This window comes from Daldinia childiae, assembly GCF_008694065.1.
Source record: "Daldinia childiae strain JS-1345 chromosome Unknown Scaffold7, whole genome shotgun sequence".
Lineage (NCBI taxonomy): Eukaryota > Fungi > Ascomycota > Sordariomycetes > Xylariales > Hypoxylaceae > Daldinia > Daldinia childiae.
Window position 1 is genome coordinate 1290607 of NW_022984648.1, and position 22791 is coordinate 1313397.

The following is a 22791-nucleotide window of genomic DNA, read 5'->3' on the forward strand; positions in this document are numbered from 1 at the left end:
CTTAGGAGTTAAGTGTTAGCATATTTTCCTACTGTATGCATGGAAAGTTATCGGAAAGCTAGACGATCATGACGGTTCTGCAAGGAATCAGCTACGAAATTTGCATAGCATGCGCACGTACATGCACAGGCGTTGAGAGTACAGAAACGATTGTAATTTGGGTTTGCATTGCATTTTAGCCATAGCATGAATTCATAATTTTAAACATTGATGCGAACACGTATGTAGTGGTCCTTGCGATCTTTGTAGTAATATTGTTTGTGTATGTAATTTATATAAATACACAACCTGAACACCTTCGCTACCTATGCATAATTATCAAAAAGTAAAGCGGAAAACGGGGCTAACTTTTCGACCCTCCACGTATTATGAAGTTGTGACGAGATGGTGTTGCTATCCAGCTATTCCGCTGTCCCTAGTCGCTCCGTTGTAAGTGATGTTTTTTATACCTTGAGGCCAACTTGAGTACAGCCCATTTTAACACCCTTATCCCGTATCATGATAACCTCGTGTTGGAATCTAGTTCGTAGCCATGGTGTGGTGATTATGTTCATTTAATGGTCTACCTTACCAGCCCACTAAGAGGGCGCGCTTGAAAGAATCGAGGACGCCTCGGATAAGCCGGCGATGAGGCACGGTTTGCACAAGCTTGGTGATGGAGGGTGGTGTACTTTCTCTCCACTAGAGGCCTAGCATGTGTCGGACGCCGTTTCGCACCTTCTTCTCATACTCCGCGCGGCTCTCTCGCCACATCTTAGCCGCCTCGACGTTGGCCGGGCTCTCGTCGTTGGGCTCCGCTAACATACTCATGACGGATATCAGGATCTTCTCGACCGACTGGATCGGACTCCACCTCTCCGACGCGTGCTCGTAGTGGTTTGGGTCGTCTCCGGGCGGGTGCAGGATAGAGATGCAGACTAGGCCGCTCGGGTAGACTGTTGTTTGATCAATATTAGAGATGATTCAGTTAGATCCATGTAGGAAGGGTTAGACAAACTATTGGGGTGAAAGATCTCGCCTAGAAAGGTCATCTTTGGAGGCGCTAATGGGTAGTCTTTGGGGAACTTGAGTTCGGCAGGGAAGACACCACCTTCGAAGGGTGTTCCTTCGGGGCCTTGGATCAGGGCTTCCCAATGAAGCATATCGTCCTCGCTAACTGGACCGGCCGTAATGCCATCAGGAGGGTTGTTAGTTAACATCTTATACTCTTGGAGGAGTCGGCGATGGGCTGTCGATTGAGCCATCTTTGTAATATATCTACGGTTTTTGTATGGTGAAGTCTAAGTCTAGGTTTAGGTCCAGGTCCAGGGTCAATCTTTGTTTTATAAATGTATCGTAAAGTACAGATAACTAATGCGCGAATGAATAAAACTTGAATTCATAAGGTCGTGAATTAGGTATGAATGTCGCTGTTGTTTTGGTAGGGAAAGAATAAATGTAGTACTGGAATAGTGGAATAAATGTGAAGTAGTTAACGTAGATCCATTGGCGGGGTTTAACTTAAAGCAGGGATTAGCGCCTTCTGTAGTACCTTCTAGTACAATTAAATCCCAGTCAACCTCATGTTAGAATCATTACATTAGATAAGCCGAAGTTATTCCGATAGAAGCCGCGCATTTTGGAGCTTCCAAGTGGGAGGTGGGAGCTTCAAACTTGAGCTTAAATTGAAAAAGTTCAAGAACTTTGCGCTCGCTTTCAAGGATTCGAGGCAGAATGCCTCCTCGATTTGGTCTACAGCCTCTTAGGCGCAAAAGTTCCGTTTATTTAAAGACCCAGAGCACTGAGAGGAATTCAGTATGTTTCTTTTGCTCATTATCGAGTCGATCTAGCGCAAATTCCAGTCGTCGTTCGAAACGGAAGTCGCCAAATCCTCGTCGTTTCGCTTCGACGACTTCCTCTAGTTCTAATCGTGTGATCGCCAATCCCCGCAAGGAATTGGAGTATATTCTTGTCGAGCTTGAAAAGCACGCTGCCAACTATGTCAACCTTCCTCGCCTACAGTTGGCCATCAATGGTCTGCGGCAACAGCCGGGCAATGAATCCATAAGAGTAGCTGTACTAGGTCTAACAAATGGGACCGAGTCTAGTGAGACTGCAAAGCAAGTGCTAAAACTTTTACTCGCTGATCCGCTGAAGTCCAAGGAAGAATGGGAGGAAGAAGTCGATAAACACAATTTAACACAGCCCATGATCATTCGAGTTGGGGAAGATATACCCCAACAATTTGGATCTATTTCAGTCTCTGCGAGGGATAGCTTGCTACACGAGATCCATGTCTCGTCTGCGACACTCAATGGACACAATCTAGAGTTGCTGCTTATGGATGTGAATCCCTCCATATCTGCGCAAGAAATAGGAGCTCTTGGGGGGTTTGAAGATTCGGCACTTGTTCCTTCAATAGAAGTACCTACTTCTAGTACGGGGAGACATACTCCTCTTACGACACCAGTGCACAAAGCCCTCGTTGTGGCAGATGGGATTCTAGGTCTCGCGTCGATAGTTTCGATGCCTACACGAGAAAGCAAAAATGTGGTCACCACCGCGGTGAACTTGCCCGGATATAAACCACCAGATGATTCTCTCTTGCCATTTACTCTTATCGATATTGGAACTGCAAGTATCGGATTAGGTCTAGTTCGCAAGAATCTTAACAATGCCATCGAGTTTGAACACCTTTGGTTCCAAAGCAACGTTCCGAAGTTAGTCGAGTGGTTAAAGGCGGACATCATGTCTTCTTCCGACGGCACGACTAAACCACCCGTTAAGGAGCTCATAGGTTCACTACTCAGGAGTACGTCCGCAAGTATAGAGCGAGAACAAGCTCGTCGGATCGGCTCGTCATTATCTTCAACGCTCTCACCCACACCCCCGACAGTGTTACAAAATAACCTTGATGATTGGGCAGAAAACGCGCACACTGAACTACAAGAGCAACTTGACTTGGCATTCTCCAGCAGGCGCTGGCGCAAGTTGGGGTGGTGGAAACTATTTTGGCGTGTGGATGACGTGGGGATGCTCACGAACGATATCCTCAACCAAAGGTTCTTACTGGGATCAGAGAGGAATGCCATCTTTCTTGCTGGAAGAATGAAAGAAGCGGGTATTGCTTTGGGACCTTTCCCAGATCCATCATATACTGAAGAAAATGGTGCCGAGTCTAATCAGTTGGATACTAAGACGACTACACCAGCAACAGCCCCTTGGCCAGTAAATATCCCTGCCACGCGTCGTTACCTTCAAACAGAAACTATCCCCGCCTTACAAGCACTCGCGCAAAAGCTTACGCTGCAAACTCTTAGTACGTCGGGGCTCACGACTACACTTGGCATGCTTATTTACTTCAGTACCTTGACAACAACGCTCTACGAAGCTGGCGCGGTTGCTGCATTGGGTATTGCATGGAGCTTGAGGCGCATGCAGAAGCAATGGGAAGCAGCGCGGAAGTTCTGGGAAGGCGAAGTAAGAGAGGAAGGCCGAAAAGCGGTCCGAGGTGTTGAAGGTGTGATCGGCGATGCTCTGAAGCAAGGCCCGACCCTTAAAGATAGGGCGGATGGCCAAGAGGAGTTGGCTAAAGCTAAAGGGTTAGTAGAGCGGGCTCAAGAGATGTTGAGCAAGCTGAAGTGAGATATACATCCGCTGTAAAAACATGTACATTGATTATGATACCAATAGACACAACGCGACACGCCCTCGAATACAATGTTTCTAACAAGTAAAGCGAGTTTTTGACTTGTTAACTTGTTTGTTATTTCTACTGACCAGATAAAGTCAATGTATAAATTTCAGATTTTAAGTGGTTGATTTTGATTTTGAGTAAACCCCAAATATAATGAGGCTATTCACACTTCTACAAAAGCCATTGTAAATAAATCCCAACTATACGATTCCAAGGACCCGGTAATTCCGATACCCTTGCTAGACCTCGTATAATATGCCATTTCTACGAGGACTGTGTAGGGCTGTGTTCGTTACTCGAGATTTTAGATAGGCCTCTAACTCTAGATTGAATTATCTATTAACTAGTCCTTCTTCTCGAAGATTTCTTGGGCTAGAGAATGATCGCCGCTTTCTAAACCGTCGATTTGAAACTCCGCATGAACAACTCCTAATTTTGCTGCTTCTTTGATAGTGAAGGTTCCATAAATATCGACTTCGTCGTACTCGCCCATCCCCTTGACGGGGAAAAGCTTATTAAGACCAAAGAAAATGGTCGCGCTCGTAAAAAACCCTGAGTGGAAGTGAAATGTTAAAACTTAGGGCAATAATCTCTTTAAACGCCAACTACACTCACCTATGAAGAATGCCATGAAGTATAATTCGCTTAAAGCTTTAGGCGCATTAGCATCCTGCTTAACAGTGGTGACCAGGCCGCCGATGGTTGGGGCCCAGCCACAGATCCATGCTATGATCGCTCGCCAATTAACACCATTCCAGTACCAGTATGATGAGCTGGACCCGGAGTATAAGTGCGACAACCGGATTTTACGTCCACGTAAAAGGAAAAAGTCGACCGCCATTAAACCGATCATAGGCGACAAGAAAACAGAGAATGAACTTAAGACCTGGATGAATGTAACGGCCCTATTCACGAGTTGCCAGGGTTGAACAATCCAAGCGGCAACGAAAGTGATGATAGCACCTCTTCGTATGTTGATGTAGCGTGGCCATAACCCGGCTAGATCAATACCACCGGATACCGCATTACCGCAAATGTTTTCAAACATGCTAGTTAACCCAAACCCGAATGAGAGGAAGAATACGCCGGCTCGAGACGCTGGAGATCCGTTCCCATTGTCCATCATCATCATTAGGAGGTCTGGCGGGTTCCAATACACTTCACCATAGATTTTCTGAGCTGCACTGGTAGTCACTAGACCAACGAGGCATACGAGCACACCAGTTATCCATCCGGACGTAATTGTTCCAATCACATAACCTTTCCAGCTTCGTGCATACCGGGAGAAGTCAGATCCGTTGGTGATACCCGCTGCAACGCCCCCAATTGTTTGGTTTATACCAGCCATTAAAAGCCAGGAGACACTCCACGAACCTTCTGGGAGCGCTACTCCGGTACTGAAGAGAGAGCCAACGCCTTTCGCAGTTGACAATGCCCATATCATCATAGCAAGCATACCCAGGGCGCTGTAAATAGACGTAAATAAGAAAGGAATCTTGAACTTTTCCGGTGGAATCCATAACAGTGGTGTCGACAAGGCCCAGAAGACAATAAAGCCGACAAACTGATCGCTAGTAGCTGGTAGGCTCTCAGGCAGAAAATTTCGCATGTTAGCAAAAGACGGGGAAATGGCTGTCAAACAAACGGCAGCAAGTCGTCCGCCATTCCAACACTGCACGGCGTTCCAGATAAAATTAAGCAAAATCCGTTGCAGTAAAGGGATATAACTCGCTCGCATCCCCCACGTAAAGCGGTTCTGGACCGTAAAGCCAACATGCCACTGTATACCGCACCACTGTAACAATAATGATCAACAATTACTTACTTCATTGAGTAAAAAGTGTATGAGGTTTAGGTATGTCTCAGGAGTAATAATTCATTCGTCGGCTTGATAAGAAAATATTGACCCCCCGAGACAGACCGAAGGGGAAAGGAGGAATTTCAGTATAACATACGGCAATCAGAGTTGCAAAAGCAGTTATCAGCAAACGACCAACGACTATTATCAGCATGGCTTGGGGAACGGATAACCCCTGAGCTGCATTGACTGTCAGAGAATAAAGAACTAGAACCATCAATCATAAGGCTTACTCAAGAAGCTACTTGGGGTCTGCCAGTTGACGATATTCAGCGACGACAATGTCCAGAAGCCGAAATAATGAAACCAACCTAATCGCAATGTGAGAAAACAAAGATCTAGAACAATATCGAATGACAGTTCAAACTTACCCCAAGTTCTTCGGCTCGGCGGTAAAGGGATCAAGTCACGATTACTCCATTGATCAGTTTGTTCATGTTGACTTTCATCGCCATGCAACCGAATCTTCTCCTTAACCGCTTCGAAACGAGATCTTAAGCCAGCGCCCATCGCTATGCTAAGCCTTAGTTAGACCAGAATGATATGAATTAGGATAGAAATACCTAGACTAGAGCTCAGGAAAAGCAAAAGCAATTTCAAAAAGGGGGCCTTGCTAAGTAATATAGCACGACGCCAACATTTCAGCCATTACGGATGTAGATATAATATGTCACCTCCCGAATAAAACTATTGCTTATCCTATCGGGTTCACTTGGCTTGCACATACCGACTAGAAGGTCCGGGATCTAGAGATAACAAGTAGGACAAGCAACTATGTTACCTATAAAACTAGGATTGGACAAGGGGGGTGTGACAAGAAAGAGGAGATGCATGTAGGTATGTACATATGTACAGAGGTACATGTATGGATGTATAATACTTTTAATCTTTACCCCACGTGCGGATCTCTCCTATCTTATCTTATCTGATCTTTCAAGCTGTGGAGTTCGACAATCCGCCCCACATCAAGATCCAATCCTTACATGTAAGAAACCCCATCTTGCTACATTACGTTTCTCTCACATTCAAGATATACGCCGTGAATTACTACCATATTATCTATTTCCCATTCAAATGTACAAAATAAATAGTTATTATATGTTACATATTCCGAGAGAAAAATATAATTATAATGCATGTGACGAAGCTTATCAAGCAGACTCGAACATCATAAACATCGTCCAAATCTGAGTCCAAGTCTACGAATGCTAGTGGCAATGGATTATTTGCCCTGTCCTGCAACTTGGGTATAAATACAGCTAACCGGGGCCGAAGCCGGTTTCGGTATGGATAGGCTAAGCAGACGAAGAGTTCACTTTTATATCTCTCCGGAACTTCGGTCGCAGCCGAAAGACACATACACATTCCTCGTAGCAACATATGCTTAGGTACCTAAGTCTACCTACCTATTCATCGTGCGAAAATGGCGTCTACGGTTAGCTCTGGTAAGTCTTTACGCATCGGCGTCGACGTTGGCGGCACAAATACCGATGGTGTCGTACTCGATCCCTCGCGAGTTTTAGAACCGGACAAAGGTATTATTGCCTGGCACAAGGCCCCGACCACGACAAATCCAAGTCTTGGCATCAACGATGCTATTACTACTATGTTCAGCGCAGCGGGAATCACCCCAGACCAAGTTGCTAGTGTTACTATTGGAACTACCCACTTTGTCAACGCCGTCATTGAGAGAGATGCTGCGCGATTATCTAAAGTTGCTGTACTCCGACTTTGCGGCCCCTTTTCTAAGCATGCGCCTCCCTGTGTGGACTGGCCCGATGACATGCGTGAGCTTATTCTCGACTATTATGCGCTTCTAAAGGGAGGCTTAGAAGTCGATGGGTATATCATTTCCGATATCGACGAGAATGAGATTAAAGAGCAATGCGCTATCATTCGAGAGAAGGGGGTTAAAAGTATAGTCGTGAATGGAGTGTTCAGTCCCATCGATACTATCGAACAGCAAGAGGAGCGCGCTGCTGCTATTATTCGTTCCGAGCTTCCTGGATGCGATGTCGTCTGCTCTAAAGAAGTCGCCAATCTAGGATTCCTCGAGCGAGAGAATGCTGCGATCTTGAACGCGTCGATTCTTGCATTCGCTCGCAAAACGATTCGTTCTTTCCAGGAGCCGATTAAGCGCCTGGGCTTGGATTGTCCCGTCTTCATTACACAAAATGACGGTACAATTTTGTCTGGTGATATGGCGGCGAAGCTACCCATCCGAACTTTCTCTAGTGGTCCGACGAACAGCATGCGTGGTGCTGCGTTCCTAGTACAGAACGAACTGGACGAGGCAATGATGGTAGTTGACATAGGTGGCACAACTACCGACGTTGGTCTCTTGCTCGCAAATGGCTTTCCACGGCAACAAGCTGCGCATAGCGACTTAGCAGGAGTTCGAATGAACTTTTCATGTCCAGATGTCAAGAGTATTGGCCTAGGCGGTGGCTCAATCGTCCGAAATGACGAAACGTTAACTGTAGGCCCAGATAGCGTTGGTTACAAGATCACCGAAGAAGCTCGGGTCTTTGGTGGTAAAGTCCTCACCGCTACCGACTGCACGGTACTTGCGAATGATACAGTCGATATTGGGAATAGGGAGTTAGTAAAAGGCACATTAGACGATGAAGGGGTAGCAAAATTCAAGGCCGTCGTTAAGCACAAGATCGAGAAGATCATCGATACCATGAAAACCTCACCGGAAGACCTTCCCGTACTTCTCGTAGGAGGTGGAGCAGTGATCGCTCCAGATGAACTAAGAGGAGCCAGTAAAGTGCTCAAGCCGAAGTGGTCGGGCGTTGCAAATGCCATTGGAGCCGCGATTGCAAGAGTCAGTGCTGTTATTGATACAGTGAAATCTACTGAGTCTAAGTCTATAAAACACATATTGGATGAGATCTCTCAAGATGCTATTGAGAAGGCTGTAGCAAACGGTGCATCAAGGTCAACAGCCAAAGTGGTAGAAATAGATACTCTACCTCTACCGGTAATTCTTCACCAAAATCCTATTAATCTAATTATTCACTAACGATAAAAATAGTATATAGCCAACAAGACAAGGTTTACCGTACGGGCTGCGGGAGATCTTGATTACTCGCGCACGGATTTCTCAACCCTCAATTTTGAAGAGACGTCTGCAGATACAGAAGTTCAAATGGATGAGTACGAAAAGGCTGCTAAGGACTCAAATAAGAAGACGAAGTCAGAGCCCAAGGAAGATTTAGACATTGATAGCTATAAGCCTAACGTCAAAAATCGGGTCTGGTATATCAACGAGACAGATCTTAGTTGGATTTCCATCGGCTGCTATATCCTCGGCACAGGTGGGGGCGGTAGCCCCTATTCATCTATGATCCGCCTCAGACAAATGCTCCGTAGGGGTGACGTGGTCCGTGTTATAAGTCCAGACGACTTATCGGATGACGCAGCAATAGCGACTGGTGGTCATGCTGGCTCACCTACAGTCGGGATTGAAAAGTTGAGCGGAGACGAGATGACCGAGGCACAGGAGGAACTGTACAAGATCTGTGGTGATAACCCGACACATATCATTTCGGTAGAGATCGGTGGTGGGAACGGTCTACAGAGCATGATTATTGGCGCAAGTACTAACATGGACTTGCCGGCTGTGGATGGAGATTGGATGGGGAGGGCATATCCCACTAAGTGGCAGGTCAGTATCTAAGTTTTTTCGTTGCCCCTTTAAATCTATGTTAGGGGTTTAGTTTCCTAAGACTACAGCATTGCATCTCGCGCCCACTCGGATGAGATCAAATGGAACAAATATTTTAAATGGTCGCTAACTCTAAGCTCTAACTAGACCACTCCCGTCGTTTTTAACGAACGCTCTCCTATTTGGTCACCTGTCGCAATGGCAGACGGTAATGGGAACGTGGTGGTCATGCCGAAATCAACTTCAGACCTACAGGTCGAACGCATCCTTCGCGCAGCGTTAAGCCAGATGGGTTCAGGCGTAGGGTTCGCCGACCCACCTGTGACCGGCGCCGAGTGTAAACGATGGGCCGTCGAGCATACCATCTCACAATCATGGCGGATCGGACGGGCGGTTGCCAAGGCGCGCAAATCAAACCGCGTGGACAATGTTGCGGAGACCATCTTAGCGGAATGCGGCGGTCCCGAGGCGGGCAAGGTGCTCTGGAAGGGTAAGATAGTCGGCGTAGAACGCACGCTTCGAATGGGCCATATTTACGGAGAGTGTATCATCGAAGGCGCGGACGTGGTCGACGACGATACGGGCGTCAAAGCACATCCCACCCCTAGTCAACCGCAGTTCCAGGGCCGGATCAAGATTCCGTTCAAGAACGAGAATATCGCCGCTATCAAGATCGTGCAATCGGTCGTAGAGGGGGAATCCGTCGAGACGGAGGGCGAGGTGCTGGGCCTTGTGCCCGACCTGATCACAGTGATCGACGCGCAGAACGGCGAGGCTATCGGCACGCCCGAGTACCGGTACGGACTTCTAGTTATCGTCCTCGGTATTACAGCCAGCGAGCGCTGGACTTCAGAGAGGGGTATCGAGATAGGTGGTCCGAAGAGCTTTGGTATGGACCATCTAACGTATAAGCCTCTGGGCAAGTTTGTTAAGCCCAGAAGCGTGATTGATGAGTTTGACGTTACTGGGTAGGAAGCTTTTCTATTGAGGCGGGGGTATGTGAGTTGAGTATATTTGCTGCGTTGGTGTAAAGCGGTAGACTGGGAGTAGAATTATAAAACTCGCCCGTTTGTATACCTAGGTAGGGACAGAATATAAGGAGAGACCAGTGAACTCGAAGACATAGCCTTTAGGGAGTACTAAAGTCTCCCATCAATGACAATATGTCTACCTACCTATTAACTTAAATAGGACGCTCCAAAGTTAGTAGAGGGCGAATTACCCTTTATATCCAATTGAGATCCAAGTTTCATAGCCTAGGAAGCCCCTCCTACGAGATACCTATAACTAAGTGTAAATTCAAGCTCTCATTTAAAAAATACGGAATGTCAGTGAACAATCATTATTTTACCCCGATCGATTTATAATATATAAATAAACCTTCAAATTATATAAACCACTCATAATATCAGTTAACTTATCTACGAATCTAAGCAATCAATAAGTGTAAGTGAAACTATCATTAATCTCATACCCCAACCACACATTGACGTCATCTCACTAATCATCTCAGCTCAGCTCAACTCCTTATCTCATTCAAAAACATGCAAATAAAAACATCTATAAGACAAAATCATGAAATTGTAATGTGAGAGTCCAATAGCAAATCACCGCTCACCGTTTTCAGCAACTCCGACGGACCGTCGTTGCTGAGACGGAGCTGTGCCTTTTTAACCCACTCGGTAAAACTAGGGGTCTTCCGCATTAGTTACCATTCAACCCTACATACATACATATGTCTTTAGTAAACGGAGTATGCAACTTGTAGTATAGGCAAGTACGAAACGGACTCCGGGGTAGTTTCTCGCAGTTGCAAAACGATGCTTTCGGGCGACACGATATTTCCAGCACCGGTCGTATCAGGCGTCTCGGACTAAACCAAGGACTAAGGACTTTCTTCTGGTGACATTCAAGAAACTACATCTTCATCCACAATGCCATCCCCCAACGACGCAGCTCGCGAGGGCGACCGTCTCCTCAACCCCGAGTCCGAGTCCGAGTCTCTAACCAGAGACAACGATTCAACAACGTACCCTCCCTCATCACAGGTCTCAGCCCAGCGGAGTCCCAGCAAGTGGACAACAATTCTTCCCCCCGGAAGCCTCCTGCTCCGGATCACGGCGTCCATGTTCTCCTTCGTAGTCCTCGGAACGATGGTATCGACCCTCGGGGTCATGGTGCCCCAGTTCGAAGACTACTACGAGCTGACCGACCTCGGCGTCTCCTTCGTCTTCCTGGTGTGGCCCGTCGGGTACGTAGCCGCCGCGTATCTCAACAGCGCCGTGCACCTCCGCTTCGGGCAGCGGGGGATCGCGGCCCTCGGCCCCCTATTCCATGTTATTTTCACCGCAGCCGCAGCATTCCACCCGTCGTTCCCGGTCTTGCTCGTCGCGTTGGCGGTTGGGTCGCTCGGCACGGGGATTCTGGATGGCTCGTTTTGCGCCTGGGCCGGAGGCATGGAGAACGCCAATGTCGTCCAGGGGTTCCTGCACGGCTCGTTTTCCGCAGGCGCGGCTATGGGCCCGTTTCTCGCCGGCACCATGCTGTCCGTCGGGGATCTGCCGTGGTATACATGGTACTACGTTCTTGTAAGCCATCCTTTTCTAAGAATACATCAACCCTTCTATATCCTAATCACTAACAAAATCTTCAGCTAGGCGCCTCTATCCTTGAGGCCATAATACTCCTCCTCGCCTTCCGGTTCGAGGACTCGAACAAGTACCGCAACGACCACCAACAGGACCGTCTCCTCGAGACGCAAGGAGAAACTCTTCCTGACGCTAAAATCGCCATCTTCAAGCACAGTGTTACATGGATCTGCGCCGCCTACTTTCTAGCCTACGTCGGCACCGAGAACGCGATCTCCGGCTGGATCGTAGTTTTCATGCAACGAGTTAACCATGCATCCGACTACTTAGCTAGTCTCTCGTCGTCCGGCTTTTGGATCGGCCAGGCGGCCGGGCGTCTCGTACTTGGAGTTGTAACCGACAGGATCGGCGTAAGGACCGCGACGACCATCTACCTGATCGCCGCTCTTGCATTCGAGCTCCTCTTCGCCGCTATCCACGTCCCCGCGGTCTCGATTGTTACGATAACGTTGCTTGGATTCTGCCTAGGCCCATTATTCCCAGCCGGTATCGTCATGATGACTCGTTTACTACCGCGGGAGTTGCATGTAGGAGCTATCTCGTTCGTAGTGTTGCTTGGCCAAATTGGAGGCGCGTTGCTGCCTTTTGCTCTCGGGGCTCTAGCCGACACGCTCGGGATCCGAGTCTTCCAAGTAGTGGTTTTCGCCCAATTAGTCGCCACACTTCTAATTTGGTTCGCATTTCCAACATTGCCACGGAATACACTACGTAGGGAACGATTGGAATAGATGATTAGTTAACAACATCATCAATTGCTAAAATAGCTATGTTCTGAATTAGAGTGATATCGTTTCACCTATCCTCCCCCATGCCCACTTTATATAATTCGTCTATGGACGCAAAGAATTACCGACTTAGCATCAAAATGCACCCGCAATATATCCCCTCATGGAATAATGTAATTTCAAGCAAGCCAAAGTTTTCGAGCTGGCTGCAACATTACTTCTACTTCTCCTAGCAAAATTCTGTCTCAGAATCACCAAGTACGACCCTATGTCGACGTTTACTATAGCAAAGTGTCAAGTCTAAAGACAGAGATAGCCGGTAGCAGGAGCCGATCATTGTCCTCGGCCCAAGGTTATCTCCTCCCTAGCTTTACGTATTGCATCCTTGACTCTCGCCGTCTGCTGTTGCCACTCAGCATATGCTTGGTCGCGACGCTTAGACGAACATTTAGCTCGGAAGCCTTGAGTTTCCTTAGATAATGCCTCATATAGCGTCGCTACTTCTAAGCATTTCTGTTCTACTAGAGTCGAAGCATTGCGCCATTCTTCTGTCTGGCGTTTGACCAGCTTCTCCGAAATTTTAGTGCCGTTACGTTTATACTCGTGTACGATGGCAAAAACACTTTCCTCTCGCGTCCTTAGATGTTCAAGAAGAGACTATGGTCCCGTTAGCGAATTCTGCGATACAACTTTATGTGAAGAAACTACTCACTGCAGAAATGAAGTGGAGAGTATCTACTACCCCTCCGGAAGCAGCCTCAACTGCGTTCTGCCATTTCGCCTCGTATCTAGGTTTTGACGTCAAGTTGCTCTGTTGTTTACTATATCCTCTTGAGCCTTTTCCATTATGGAGCCTAGCAAAGTCAGCAGACTCGGGGGACAGCTGTTTTGAGTCCATCCGCGACTTTGTGGCAACTTTTGGTTGGAACCATGATAGCTGTTGCCTTACGGGTTCATAGCTAGCCCTCTCATTAACTACTTCTCGATTAACCTCTTGGTGGAAATCTGCTTCGTAACCTTGAGCGATCCTAGAAGCAAAGTCCACTGACTTCGGATGAAGTTGTGGGGCCTGAGGCATAAGGTCATTTGTATTTCTAGCCAAAGGTCTTTCACTGGGACTTGAAGGGAACATTATTCGAGACTTTGTATTGGATACATGTTGATGATTCTCCATATCCTTTAGGGTACTAGGCCTCATCGAACTGTCCGCTAGGGGTTGTAAACGATCAGCTGATGAGAGAATACTCGCTTGATGTAGTTGCGACCCAAAGTTGAGAGGTGCCTGCTGAGGCCAAGACACCTTATGGTTAAGCCATGCCTGATGCTCGTCCGAGAGCCGGAAATGCTCCTTGTATTCAGCAGGCTGCTGGGGTTCCTGTGGTGGGTTGCGTCCGAAGGCTACTTCCTTCCCTACGATTATACTCGAAGGTTTTAAAGAACTATCCGACTTGCTAATATCCGAGCGCTTTGTAGCCTCTGCTGGGTTGATATCGTATTTTTTGTAACCCTCTGCCTCCATGTGAGGAGAGCTTTGGCCATTAGCTGGAATAGAAGTCTTATGTGCCTGCTCGACATGAATCTTGAGGTTACCTAAGCCTTTTTGTGCGTCTCTTGTATGAGTCTCCCTCTGACCAGAATCCGCACTTTGAGCCGGTAGCAGCGACTTGACTCTCTGTACTGAGCTTAAATTTTGGTGTATTTCGCTCTCGATTTCCTTCGGATTCTCATTGTGGTTGGGAATTTTCTGCTTCGTGGATACTTTAAGATTGGCCGAGTAATTATCTGACAGTCTTTGCTTCGATGAGCTACTCTGCATAGTAGGATAATAATCTTGGCTATCATGAAGCAAATATTCAGGTTCCTTATGAATTGTCGGAGATCCGGGTGTTATTTGTTTTATTTCGTCTTTGGTGGCGCTTTCAACAGATGCCGAAGTAGCTAATTCCTTCCTAGGAGCCCTCTGTGTACTAGCGACTTGAGATTCTGCCGGTGCATGTCTTCGTGGGGGGATTATATCCGTATCCTCGCCTGGCTCCGAGTCCCGTTTCGCAGTTGTAGCTTCGGCTGGAGGCTTTCCTAGAATCTTTACGGGAACAGGTCTTCGTTTGTCAGTTACATTGCTTTCTTTTTTCACCTGAGTTAAAGCAACATTCTTGTCGGGTTTAGGATTCGGATTAGAGCCGGATGTATCAGGTTTCTGATTCTTAGGCTGCTCAGATTCAGATGGTATAGATTCTTCTACGTGCAAGGTTTCCTGGCGCCTCGTTCGATAGGACTGTGTGTTGCTATTTACACTCTTATTGGATTTCTGTCCGTAAGTTCGTGTAGGACTGTTCTTTGAATTTCTCAACTTCGGTTCAGATTGTATTGGGCTTCGCTTCTTCTTTGAATTGGGGCCTATAGCTACTTCAGGCATCTTGGATGAAGGTTTGTTACTAACTGGAGCTTTCGGTGGTAGTTTATGGTCTTTTGCAGGGGACTCCGGCGGATACCAAACGTAGTCATCACCATCATCACTATCGTCCACCCTAATTGGTGAGGCAGGGTAAAGCTGCTTCCGGTTGCTCGAGCTCTGTTTAACCCCCGATCCTGCATTAGACATTGATTGGGGCTTAGTACCTTTTTTAGTATCTTGCGCGACTTGTGCCAATAGGTCGTCATTTGACCCTCCATAAAATGACTTCTTAGGCAGTCTAGCGGTAGGCGGTTTTGGCTTCACCTGTTGCTCACCAAGGGATGGTTGAGGCTTCTTAATGGCCATATCTAAGTTTTCAAGACCTTTATCCTTATTTCCCTTTTGAAAATGCCGTGATGTGCGGCTTTGAGTTGTTACAGGCTTGGCTTTAGAGTTAGCCAGTGGGTTTTGTACGCTGGCGGTATTCACAACCTGCTTAGTACGTTTCGACGCCGTCTTGGAAGTACCCTCGACTTTGCGTGGCCGGCCTTTTATGGCGTTTGCTTGCTTAGCTTCTTTGGCAACCGAAGCATTTTGAGCGTCGCTTTTGACTGTTGCCTGTGATTTTGAGACCTTACTAGCGGCCTTTTTATCTGGTGCCTTTTTCTTTCCACGCCGGGTACTCGCTCCTACGATATAAGTGCTATCTGATCCATCTCCTTCGCTTTCAGACATCACAAAGTCGCTGGCGCTCTCATCCGAAAGGCTGATGTGGCCGCTTTCTCTACCCCCAATGTGCTCAGAACCCATCTCGGGAGGTTGTATGGCTTCTGTTTCGGTTTTACGACGTGACGTAATATGATCCTCAAAATCTGATGGTAAAGAAGGGTGAGATGGAGAATCCGGAAGGAGCATATCTTCGGGACTGGGCATATAATTATCACGAGGGATAGGCTCTGTTTCTGCTTGTGCGGCGTTGGAAAAGAGACTATCAGCCATTATTTGCGTCGAATCGCCGCAAGACTGTTGTGTATGCTCGTCCTGTATGGCTGGCGACGAAGAACGTTCATCGGGATTGGAGCTTGTAGAAATGATAGGGTCATTTGGGAGCTCCGAAGGTGGGTTGCTCTGCGTCATTTCCCAGTTATCGTGAGAGTTGTGCCGCCACTGACAAGACATGTTTCTCCTCTACTACGAGTACAGTTAGTACCTATAACACCATATATTTATAATCATTCAGAACCATTTGTATATGAGCTAATATAATCGAATCGGTATGGCTTATGAAGAAGTTTTACCTTAAGATGAATATAACTTACAATGCTGTCCATATTTCGGGCCTCTGGTTCTGTATCAAGCTATTCTCTTATAGATAAGTGGGATAGATAGTTTAGAACAGAGGTCCTTCTAAATGCCTTCGTTAACCGTATATAAGGTCAACGAGATGACCCGTACGACAGAGTAAACTTAACGCGCACGCAGACTAGAGGCGATCGTAAAGGAACCCAACTACAAATGAGTACGATATAATCGAAAAGTTTGAGCGTGGGTTGAACCAATGTAGTCAAGGCCAGAGATACTCGAGATGATCAAATCCTACCCACTGGTGAGCCAGCCGGGGAGACTTGGAAATAAACTTGAAAGGAAAGTGATGGATTTCTGGACGTCAAATTTGTGTAATCTTCTCTAGGCGAGGAAGGCACAGCTCAATGTTAAAACAATGGCAGGTATGAAGTGTCTTCGTGCCTTCTACTTCTAAGACAATATAACTATAGGTAGCTGACTAACCCACTAATATGTATAGATACATGGAGTTGATAGCATTTGAGCTGGTTAATACATGTACCTACGCATGTCTAAGTGACAATAATTTCATAAAGACTGGCATAAGTGTCTATACCTACCTAAGGAACCTAAGGTATATATTTAATAACACTGACTTATAGACGATGTCAAAGGCCTCCAGGCTAATAAGATGTAAGTAATAGTCGAGACTACTTAGTTTCATAGAACCTTTGTTACAAAGTTATAATCTTCCAATAGAAAATAAACACCTTGGACGACCATTGACAAATGCTATTATGAAGTACCTAGGCATGGGAAGCCTCTAGTTATAAGAAATCCTATAGGCCAAGTAAACCCCTACTTTAACTCATGCTTTAATAACAACTGCGCTTAATTGGATAGTGTTTGACCTCTAAAATCATATTAAGAAAATAGGGAGCTCTGAGAATTGTGGGATATCACGTAGTTTCATTAATGCATGGGAAGCCGGCAGTGTGCCGGTCGGTCTCTGAGGCCGCAGCTGACTTAATTCAAGTCATGCTAGAAGAGCGATGTTACTCGCCAGAATTCAGTAGATACATCTCCATGAATCGTTTTGTCCCGGGGATCCGCCTGAATCAATGCAACCAGCCAACGCCATGTAGTTTCTTCCAATATCGTCCAATGCCCTAACATTTATCGGACGATTCCGTCGAAGCGCTGCTTGAACCATTTTACGGTCTCGTCGCGGTTGATGCGGTGGCCGGAACCGATTCTGCTCTTGGCACGGCGGCGGCGGGTGACGCGCTCACCAGGACGGGTCATGCAGCAGTAGAAGTCCATGCCGTAGATACCGATGGCTGGGTCGTACTTGATACCGAGATCGATGTGCTCGCTAATACCGAACCCAAAGTTACCGGTCTCACTGAAGTTACGCTTGCGGAGCTCGTACTCCTTGACCTTAAGGCCACGCTCGAGAATTTCCTCGGCCTTGGGGCCACGGACGGTAACGTGGACAGCGATCTTTTCATTACGTCGGATACCGAAAGTTCGGACGGTGTAGCGAGCCTTGCCTATCGCGCGAGGGTTAGGAATAGTCAAATTTGCAGTCAGCAACCGGTGAAAAAAACTTACTGTAGACAGGAGTCTGACCGCTCAGCTGTTCCAAGACCTTCGCGGCACGAGTCAATCTGTCACCAGATTCACCAACGGAGATGTTGAGAACGAGCTTCTGGATGCGGAGCTCCCGCATGGGGTTCTGGGCCTTTTCCGACTATTAACGGTAATTATCAGCAGCTGCGCATATTTGCAAGCAATTCGGAATTAAACATACCATGGTGGCTGGTTGATGGTTAGTAACTATGGCGAAAAGGTTGGAAGATGTTGTTGTCTCTTGGCTCGAAATTTGGCGATGGTGAAGATGCGAAAAAGAAGCACCCACAAAATTTCGCAGTGGTAAAAAGGGTTTCCTTGCCCTATTGTAAATTGGATCTTCTGAGGCTAGTGTAAAGTGTGGCTTAAGAAAAGTCTACGTTGGTGGGGTCCGAGCTTCTCAAATTGGCTTTACTCATTTAGTATTAACGTTAATATACAGAGTCCCACTTTTCAATGGAGCTTAGTACTTCAGCCTTGAGAATGCCGCCTCGTCAATTTTCGTCCATTGAGCTCCGCCTATCTACCATATTGAAGCTCAGACTCTAAACTTCCACCCACCGAACGCGATAAAGAATCGATAGACACTAAGCTAAAGTCATTTCGACTCCAAATACATAAATAGACAATCTTCTTCTCAACTTCCTTGAGAGGCTCCTTTGGAGCTAATCATCGCAAAGATGTCGAACAAACAGGGCAAAATGGTACGTCGTCTATCTTCACCGATTCATAGCTTCATCGTTGACATTACAGGCTGACCAAACGGATGCTCTCTAGGCCGGTTACGTACGTACCCCTTTGTCGCGTTATTATACGCGGTGCCTTGAACTATACGCGTTCTGTACCTGCTAACTATTCTAGATCAACTACCGCATGAGGGTCACGTTGATGGACGGCCGCCAGATGACAGGACAGATGCTTGCTTTCGACAAGGTAATTAATATTTATTTATTGGTTTAAGAATCCCGGCTAATTGTCTCATAGCATATGAATCTCGTCCTGGCCGATACTGAAGAGTTCCGACGCGTAAAGAGGAAGCAAAATAAGCCTACTGCCCCCGGCGCATCCAGTTCAGCCGCAACCCAGACGATCGAGACAGAGGAAAAGCGTACTCTGGGTTTGACGATTCTACGTGGTGCTCACATTGTGTCTTTGTCTGTTGAATCTGCGCCCCCGGCCGATCCTAGCACGCGACTTGGAAAGAGTACTCCTGGTGGATTACCTACTGGCTTAACTTCTGGTCCAGGTGTCTCGCGTCCTGCTGGCCGTGGTGCCGCCCCGTCGTCCCTTGCTGTAAGTTTCCGTTTTGCAGAAACGTCAATGCTTTAGTATTAACAATTATTAGGGACCAGCTGCTGGTGTTGGTGGTAGTGCTCCCCCTCCTTTCCCCCAGTTTGGTGGAGCCCCTGGATTTGGACCTGGACGAGGTGGCCGTGAGTATTCTTAATTTCTAAATATCCAAGAAGATTACATGCTAACATTTACCAGCTCCCGCACCTGGGTTTCCTCCTGGTGGATTCCCGCCGCCAGGCTTCCCTCAGAACGCTCAATTCCCACCTCCTGGCTTTAATCCTGCCGGTGGCCCTCCCCCGGGATTCAATCCTCCGCCGCGAAGATAATTGTAGAACGAATGTTTGGTTCTAAGGTGAAGAAATCCTACCGAGTAACGAATGCAGATACCATTGGCGTTTGGGGTGGTGGCCAAAAACTACGTAATGGATAGCACCAAAATGGCGGGAATTATATTCTGTGCTCTATATTAGTTCAGATAATCTCGCTCATAGCTCCGTATTGGACCTTAAGAATTCAAGGCCAATTCATTGGTTGCCGACTTAGAGGTTGAGGTTGAGGTTGACAAATATATCATGGAGAACATTTATTTATATCTTGCGTAGTAATAAACTGCATATTACGTACATGCGTACATGTGTGTGTTTTATATGTCATGTGTATTAGATAATACAGCTATCCTTAAGGGGAATAAGTTCAACATTCTATTCAGAGCCTACTATGAGGTAGGATTGATAGATATTATGGAAGGTAGTGCCCGGAGTGTTTGCTAGAATAAGCGGGACCGGCTGACAACAGCTGGGTAATGGTTGGACCTAAGTTGACAAGTACAAACAGTATGTAGTTAGTACGTTAAGATACATCTAAGGTCTAAGGCTATTGAATAATTGTCCAACAAATTTAGGCCCGCCAAACTGCCCCATTGGAAATTTTCCATTCGTTCCGAATCGGACACCCGACCATCTTCTCTCGCCGGCGTGCAATTTCAACGACATCACCTACCTCACAAATATTCCCTCCTCGTCTCCAATTGATATTTCGGTGATAGCTTCAAGATGGCCGCCTTCGTCAAAGCAGTCAACGCTAAGATTCGGTCGAATCCGACTCTGAACTACTTATGTTCGACGCGTATGTGAACCCCAACTACCCTTCCGGTGTACGGACTTTACCCTATCATGTCCGAGGCCATCCATGATGGAATTAAATTGGTCTTTACGTTTTGGATCGACTGTCTTCGAGTAGCGCATGATGCTAGATATCACAGATAGCTCATGTGTTGCTTCGAAGCTCCGCGTTCTATACTTCTACCATCATTCTTGAAAGCTGGCGCAACTTGCGATCATTCATGACACGATGCGCTACCGTCAAATTAGTAGGAATTAGCTGCTAATATAGTTCATAATTAGATTTCTGGGGACCGGCGTCGAACTTCGGTATTCCCGTCGCCGCCGTGATGGATGCGCAGAAATCACCCGAGCTGTACGTTACCCATATACCTACTGCATTGTGTCGTGATAGAGCGCATCGGAGATGCTTCGCAAGTTGGTGAAGCAATACCTCTTGCCTCTGTCTGTAATCCATAGGCAAATCCTTAAGCTAAATCGCCTCCCAACTACAGAATTTCCGGTCAAATGACATTCGCTCTCTGCATTTACTCAGCAACCTTTATGCGATACGCTCTCGCCGTGACGCCTAAGAACTATCTCCTCTTCCTGTGCCATTTCATCAACGAGGGCTCGCAATTAACACAAGGTTACCGTTATCTCCAATGGCATCATTGGGGCGGCAGAGAGAAGGCTGGTGTCCTGGGTGCCGTAGAAGGAGCCAAGGAAAAGGCTGCCGCAGCTGGTGATAAAATCAAGGAAGTCGCCTCGAAATAAACTATTCCGCATATCTGGGGTGTTCATGGCGTCAACTGTCTCTTATGGAACCTGTCACCGGTGATATTATGCATTCGGCTAGAGAAACCGCATGTTTGCGTTTAGAGTGAATTCGACTCTTCGGCAGAAGGGTTAGGGGAGGAAGAAATTGGTCTAGATAGGGCCGGACCTTCATTGAGGAGGAATTGCAATAACTGTATTTCTATTGCATCGAAAGGGGTTTGAGGTCATTCTCGCGATAGCTCACTAGAATTCAAATTCTGTTGATTCCATTTATATCAGCACATGAGTAGATCATTAAAGAAGGATGATCGTATGTTATCCAATCCTTCTCTAGCTTAAAGATGCTTCTAAACATCTGAGCACGGTCGTTTCCGATGCACGATAGTTTATTATTTTTCGATATTCCTGGGCATTGATTTATTCGTCTCGTAGTTGGGCCGAGCAAGCGCCTAGTGGAGATCAGTAAAACAAAGACATGACAAGCCAAGATATTGAAGTCGTTGATATGATTATCATTAAACTCCACGGTGTATATTTTTATCTCACTCGAAACGTGTTTACCTACCTAAGAAACGAGCCCCAATAAAGCTAACGGCGAAACCCCCAATTAGTGCTCAAAGCTCATTTCCATTTTTGGAAAGTATAGCAATGATACAGCTCTAGCCCCTGAAGGTAGTATTACCATTACTGCAAGTTAAGGCAATAGGACTCATAAGCGGACAAGTAGTATCCACGAATTAGGGACTTCGAACTGACCATGTTTGTTTGGCCGTACCAATCCCATAAACGTAACGGACACCCCCACGCTTAAAACAGGGAGTGCTTAGTCCATGATAGTTGGTCACATGTACGCTCTGACGACGCGTTTCGTAAATTCTAAGTTAAACTAAGTTAGATGGTCCTATGTACTGTACATACCTCCTATATTTGGCTATCTTCCGTTAGGTAGCTATCAAAGTTTCGCGGATACTTTAGCCCTCATCACACTCATGTCAAGACGGTGTGCTTAACTCCGCAGTAGGTGTGTTCATCTGACACCAGCTAGAACGAAGCAATATTCATGGGTACCGGATATACTTACCTATTGCGAGGGACCTATTAAGAAACGAAGAAAGAAGCCGGAGGATCACAATGATAGGGGTCTATAATCCATTCAAAGAGATGTGGGGGGTATTGGATGAAACGTCAACCCAACCACACAGCTCGCAATTGTCCTATATTGTCTACTATGGATTATTACGTAGCCAAGTAAGTGCCAATGTCTTGATCGGAGATAGCATTTGCCAGACCCTTTATTCAGCCTCATACAAAAATCAAACGAACATGTGACGGCAAATATGAGATTAGAAATTAAACAAGTGGCATAATTAGCAAAAAAAAAAAAATCACTCATCATATCCAAAATGACTCCCTAGTTGTTTCGTGCCGAGAGAAAACAGTTGAGTGTTTAGAGCCAAGTACGCGGACAAGAAATATGATATAACAGAAGGCGGGTGGATGCATGAGATCCATAGCTTGGCAAGGAAAGGTACCAGAAAAAGCCTTGTTATTTACATGATCGACGGCCAAGTTGTGACTCTAATCGTCTCGCCAAGCGACTGGCGAGTAATTAATAGCGCAATCTAGATAAGCTGTCAGATGGAAGCAATACTAGTACCAAGGCCGTAGAAGTTGGCGCACACTACAATAGACTATGATAGACACTAAACAAGCTTACACGTTTGCGC

General features: G+C 46.5%; 8 protein-coding genes across 9 annotated transcripts; 5 read left to right on the forward strand and 3 right to left on the reverse strand.

The window, feature by feature from the left end:
- Positions 1-681: 681 nt before the first annotated feature.
- GL218_06643 (Ubiquitin-conjugating enzyme E2-18 kDa) lies at positions 682-1244 on the reverse strand (the record flags this gene model as incomplete). The annotated part of the gene is made up of 2 exons (XM_033583367.1): positions 682-935; positions 998-1244. The coding sequence occupies 2 exons, from the start codon at positions 1242-1244 to the stop codon at positions 682-684; spliced, it is 501 nt and encodes a 166-aa protein (XP_033433329.1).
- Positions 1245-1713: 469 nt separating this feature from the next.
- GL218_06644 (uncharacterized protein) lies at positions 1714-3624 on the forward strand (the record flags this gene model as incomplete). Its single annotated transcript, XM_033583368.1, has 1 exon — positions 1714-3624. The coding sequence occupies one exon, from the start codon at positions 1714-1716 to the stop codon at positions 3622-3624; it is 1911 nt and encodes a 636-aa protein (XP_033433330.1).
- A 395-nt stretch (positions 3625-4019) lies between these two features.
- Positions 4020-6044, reverse strand: GL218_06645 (Thiamine transporter THI72; the record flags this gene model as incomplete). Its single annotated transcript, XM_033583369.1, has 5 exons — positions 4020-4228; positions 4292-5471; positions 5632-5714; positions 5768-5845; positions 5906-6044. The coding sequence occupies 5 exons, from the start codon at positions 6042-6044 to the stop codon at positions 4020-4022; spliced, it is 1689 nt and encodes a 562-aa protein (XP_033433331.1).
- Positions 6045-6957: 913 nt separating this feature from the next.
- Positions 6958-10179, forward strand: GL218_06646 (Hydantoin utilization protein A; the record flags this gene model as incomplete). The annotated part of the gene is made up of 3 exons (XM_033583370.1): positions 6958-8520; positions 8575-9207; positions 9355-10179. 3 exons carry the CDS (start codon positions 6958-6960, stop codon positions 10177-10179), a joined length of 3021 nt encoding a protein of 1006 aa, XP_033433332.1.
- Positions 10180-11141: 962 nt separating this feature from the next.
- Positions 11142-12583, forward strand: GL218_06647 (Bypass of stop codon protein 6; the record flags this gene model as incomplete). The annotated part of the gene is made up of 2 exons (XM_033583371.1): positions 11142-11795; positions 11861-12583. 2 exons carry the CDS (start codon positions 11142-11144, stop codon positions 12581-12583), a joined length of 1377 nt encoding a protein of 458 aa, XP_033433588.1.
- Positions 12584-17435: 4852 nt separating this feature from the next.
- GL218_06648 (60S ribosomal protein L11) lies at positions 17436-18075 on the reverse strand (the record flags this gene model as incomplete). Its single annotated transcript, XM_033583372.1, has 3 exons — positions 17436-17812; positions 17874-18012; positions 18073-18075. 3 exons carry the CDS (start codon positions 18073-18075, stop codon positions 17436-17438), a joined length of 519 nt encoding a protein of 172 aa, XP_033433325.1.
- Positions 18076-18571: 496 nt separating this feature from the next.
- GL218_06649 (Small nuclear ribonucleoprotein-associated protein B) lies at positions 18572-19510 on the forward strand (the record flags this gene model as incomplete). Its single annotated transcript, XM_033583373.1, has 6 exons — positions 18572-18595; positions 18669-18677; positions 18753-18824; positions 18876-19184; positions 19237-19324; positions 19380-19510. 6 exons carry the CDS (start codon positions 18572-18574, stop codon positions 19508-19510), a joined length of 633 nt encoding a protein of 210 aa, XP_033433326.1.
- Positions 19511-20236: 726 nt separating this feature from the next.
- GL218_06650 (Mitochondrial pyruvate carrier 1) lies at positions 20237-21061 on the forward strand (the record flags this gene model as incomplete). 2 transcript variants are annotated; one of them, XM_033583375.1, is made up of 3 exons in its annotated part: positions 20237-20309; positions 20588-20660; positions 20800-21061. In XM_033583375.1, the coding sequence occupies 3 exons, from the start codon at positions 20237-20239 to the stop codon at positions 21059-21061; spliced, it is 408 nt and encodes a 135-aa protein (XP_033433534.1). The 2 variants fall into 2 exon arrangements, with proteins under 2 accessions (XP_033433534.1, XP_033433535.1); XM_033583374.1 differs by lacking the exons at positions 20237-20309; positions 20588-20660 and having other exon boundaries at positions 20813-21061.
- Positions 21062-22791: the final 1730 nt, after the last annotated feature.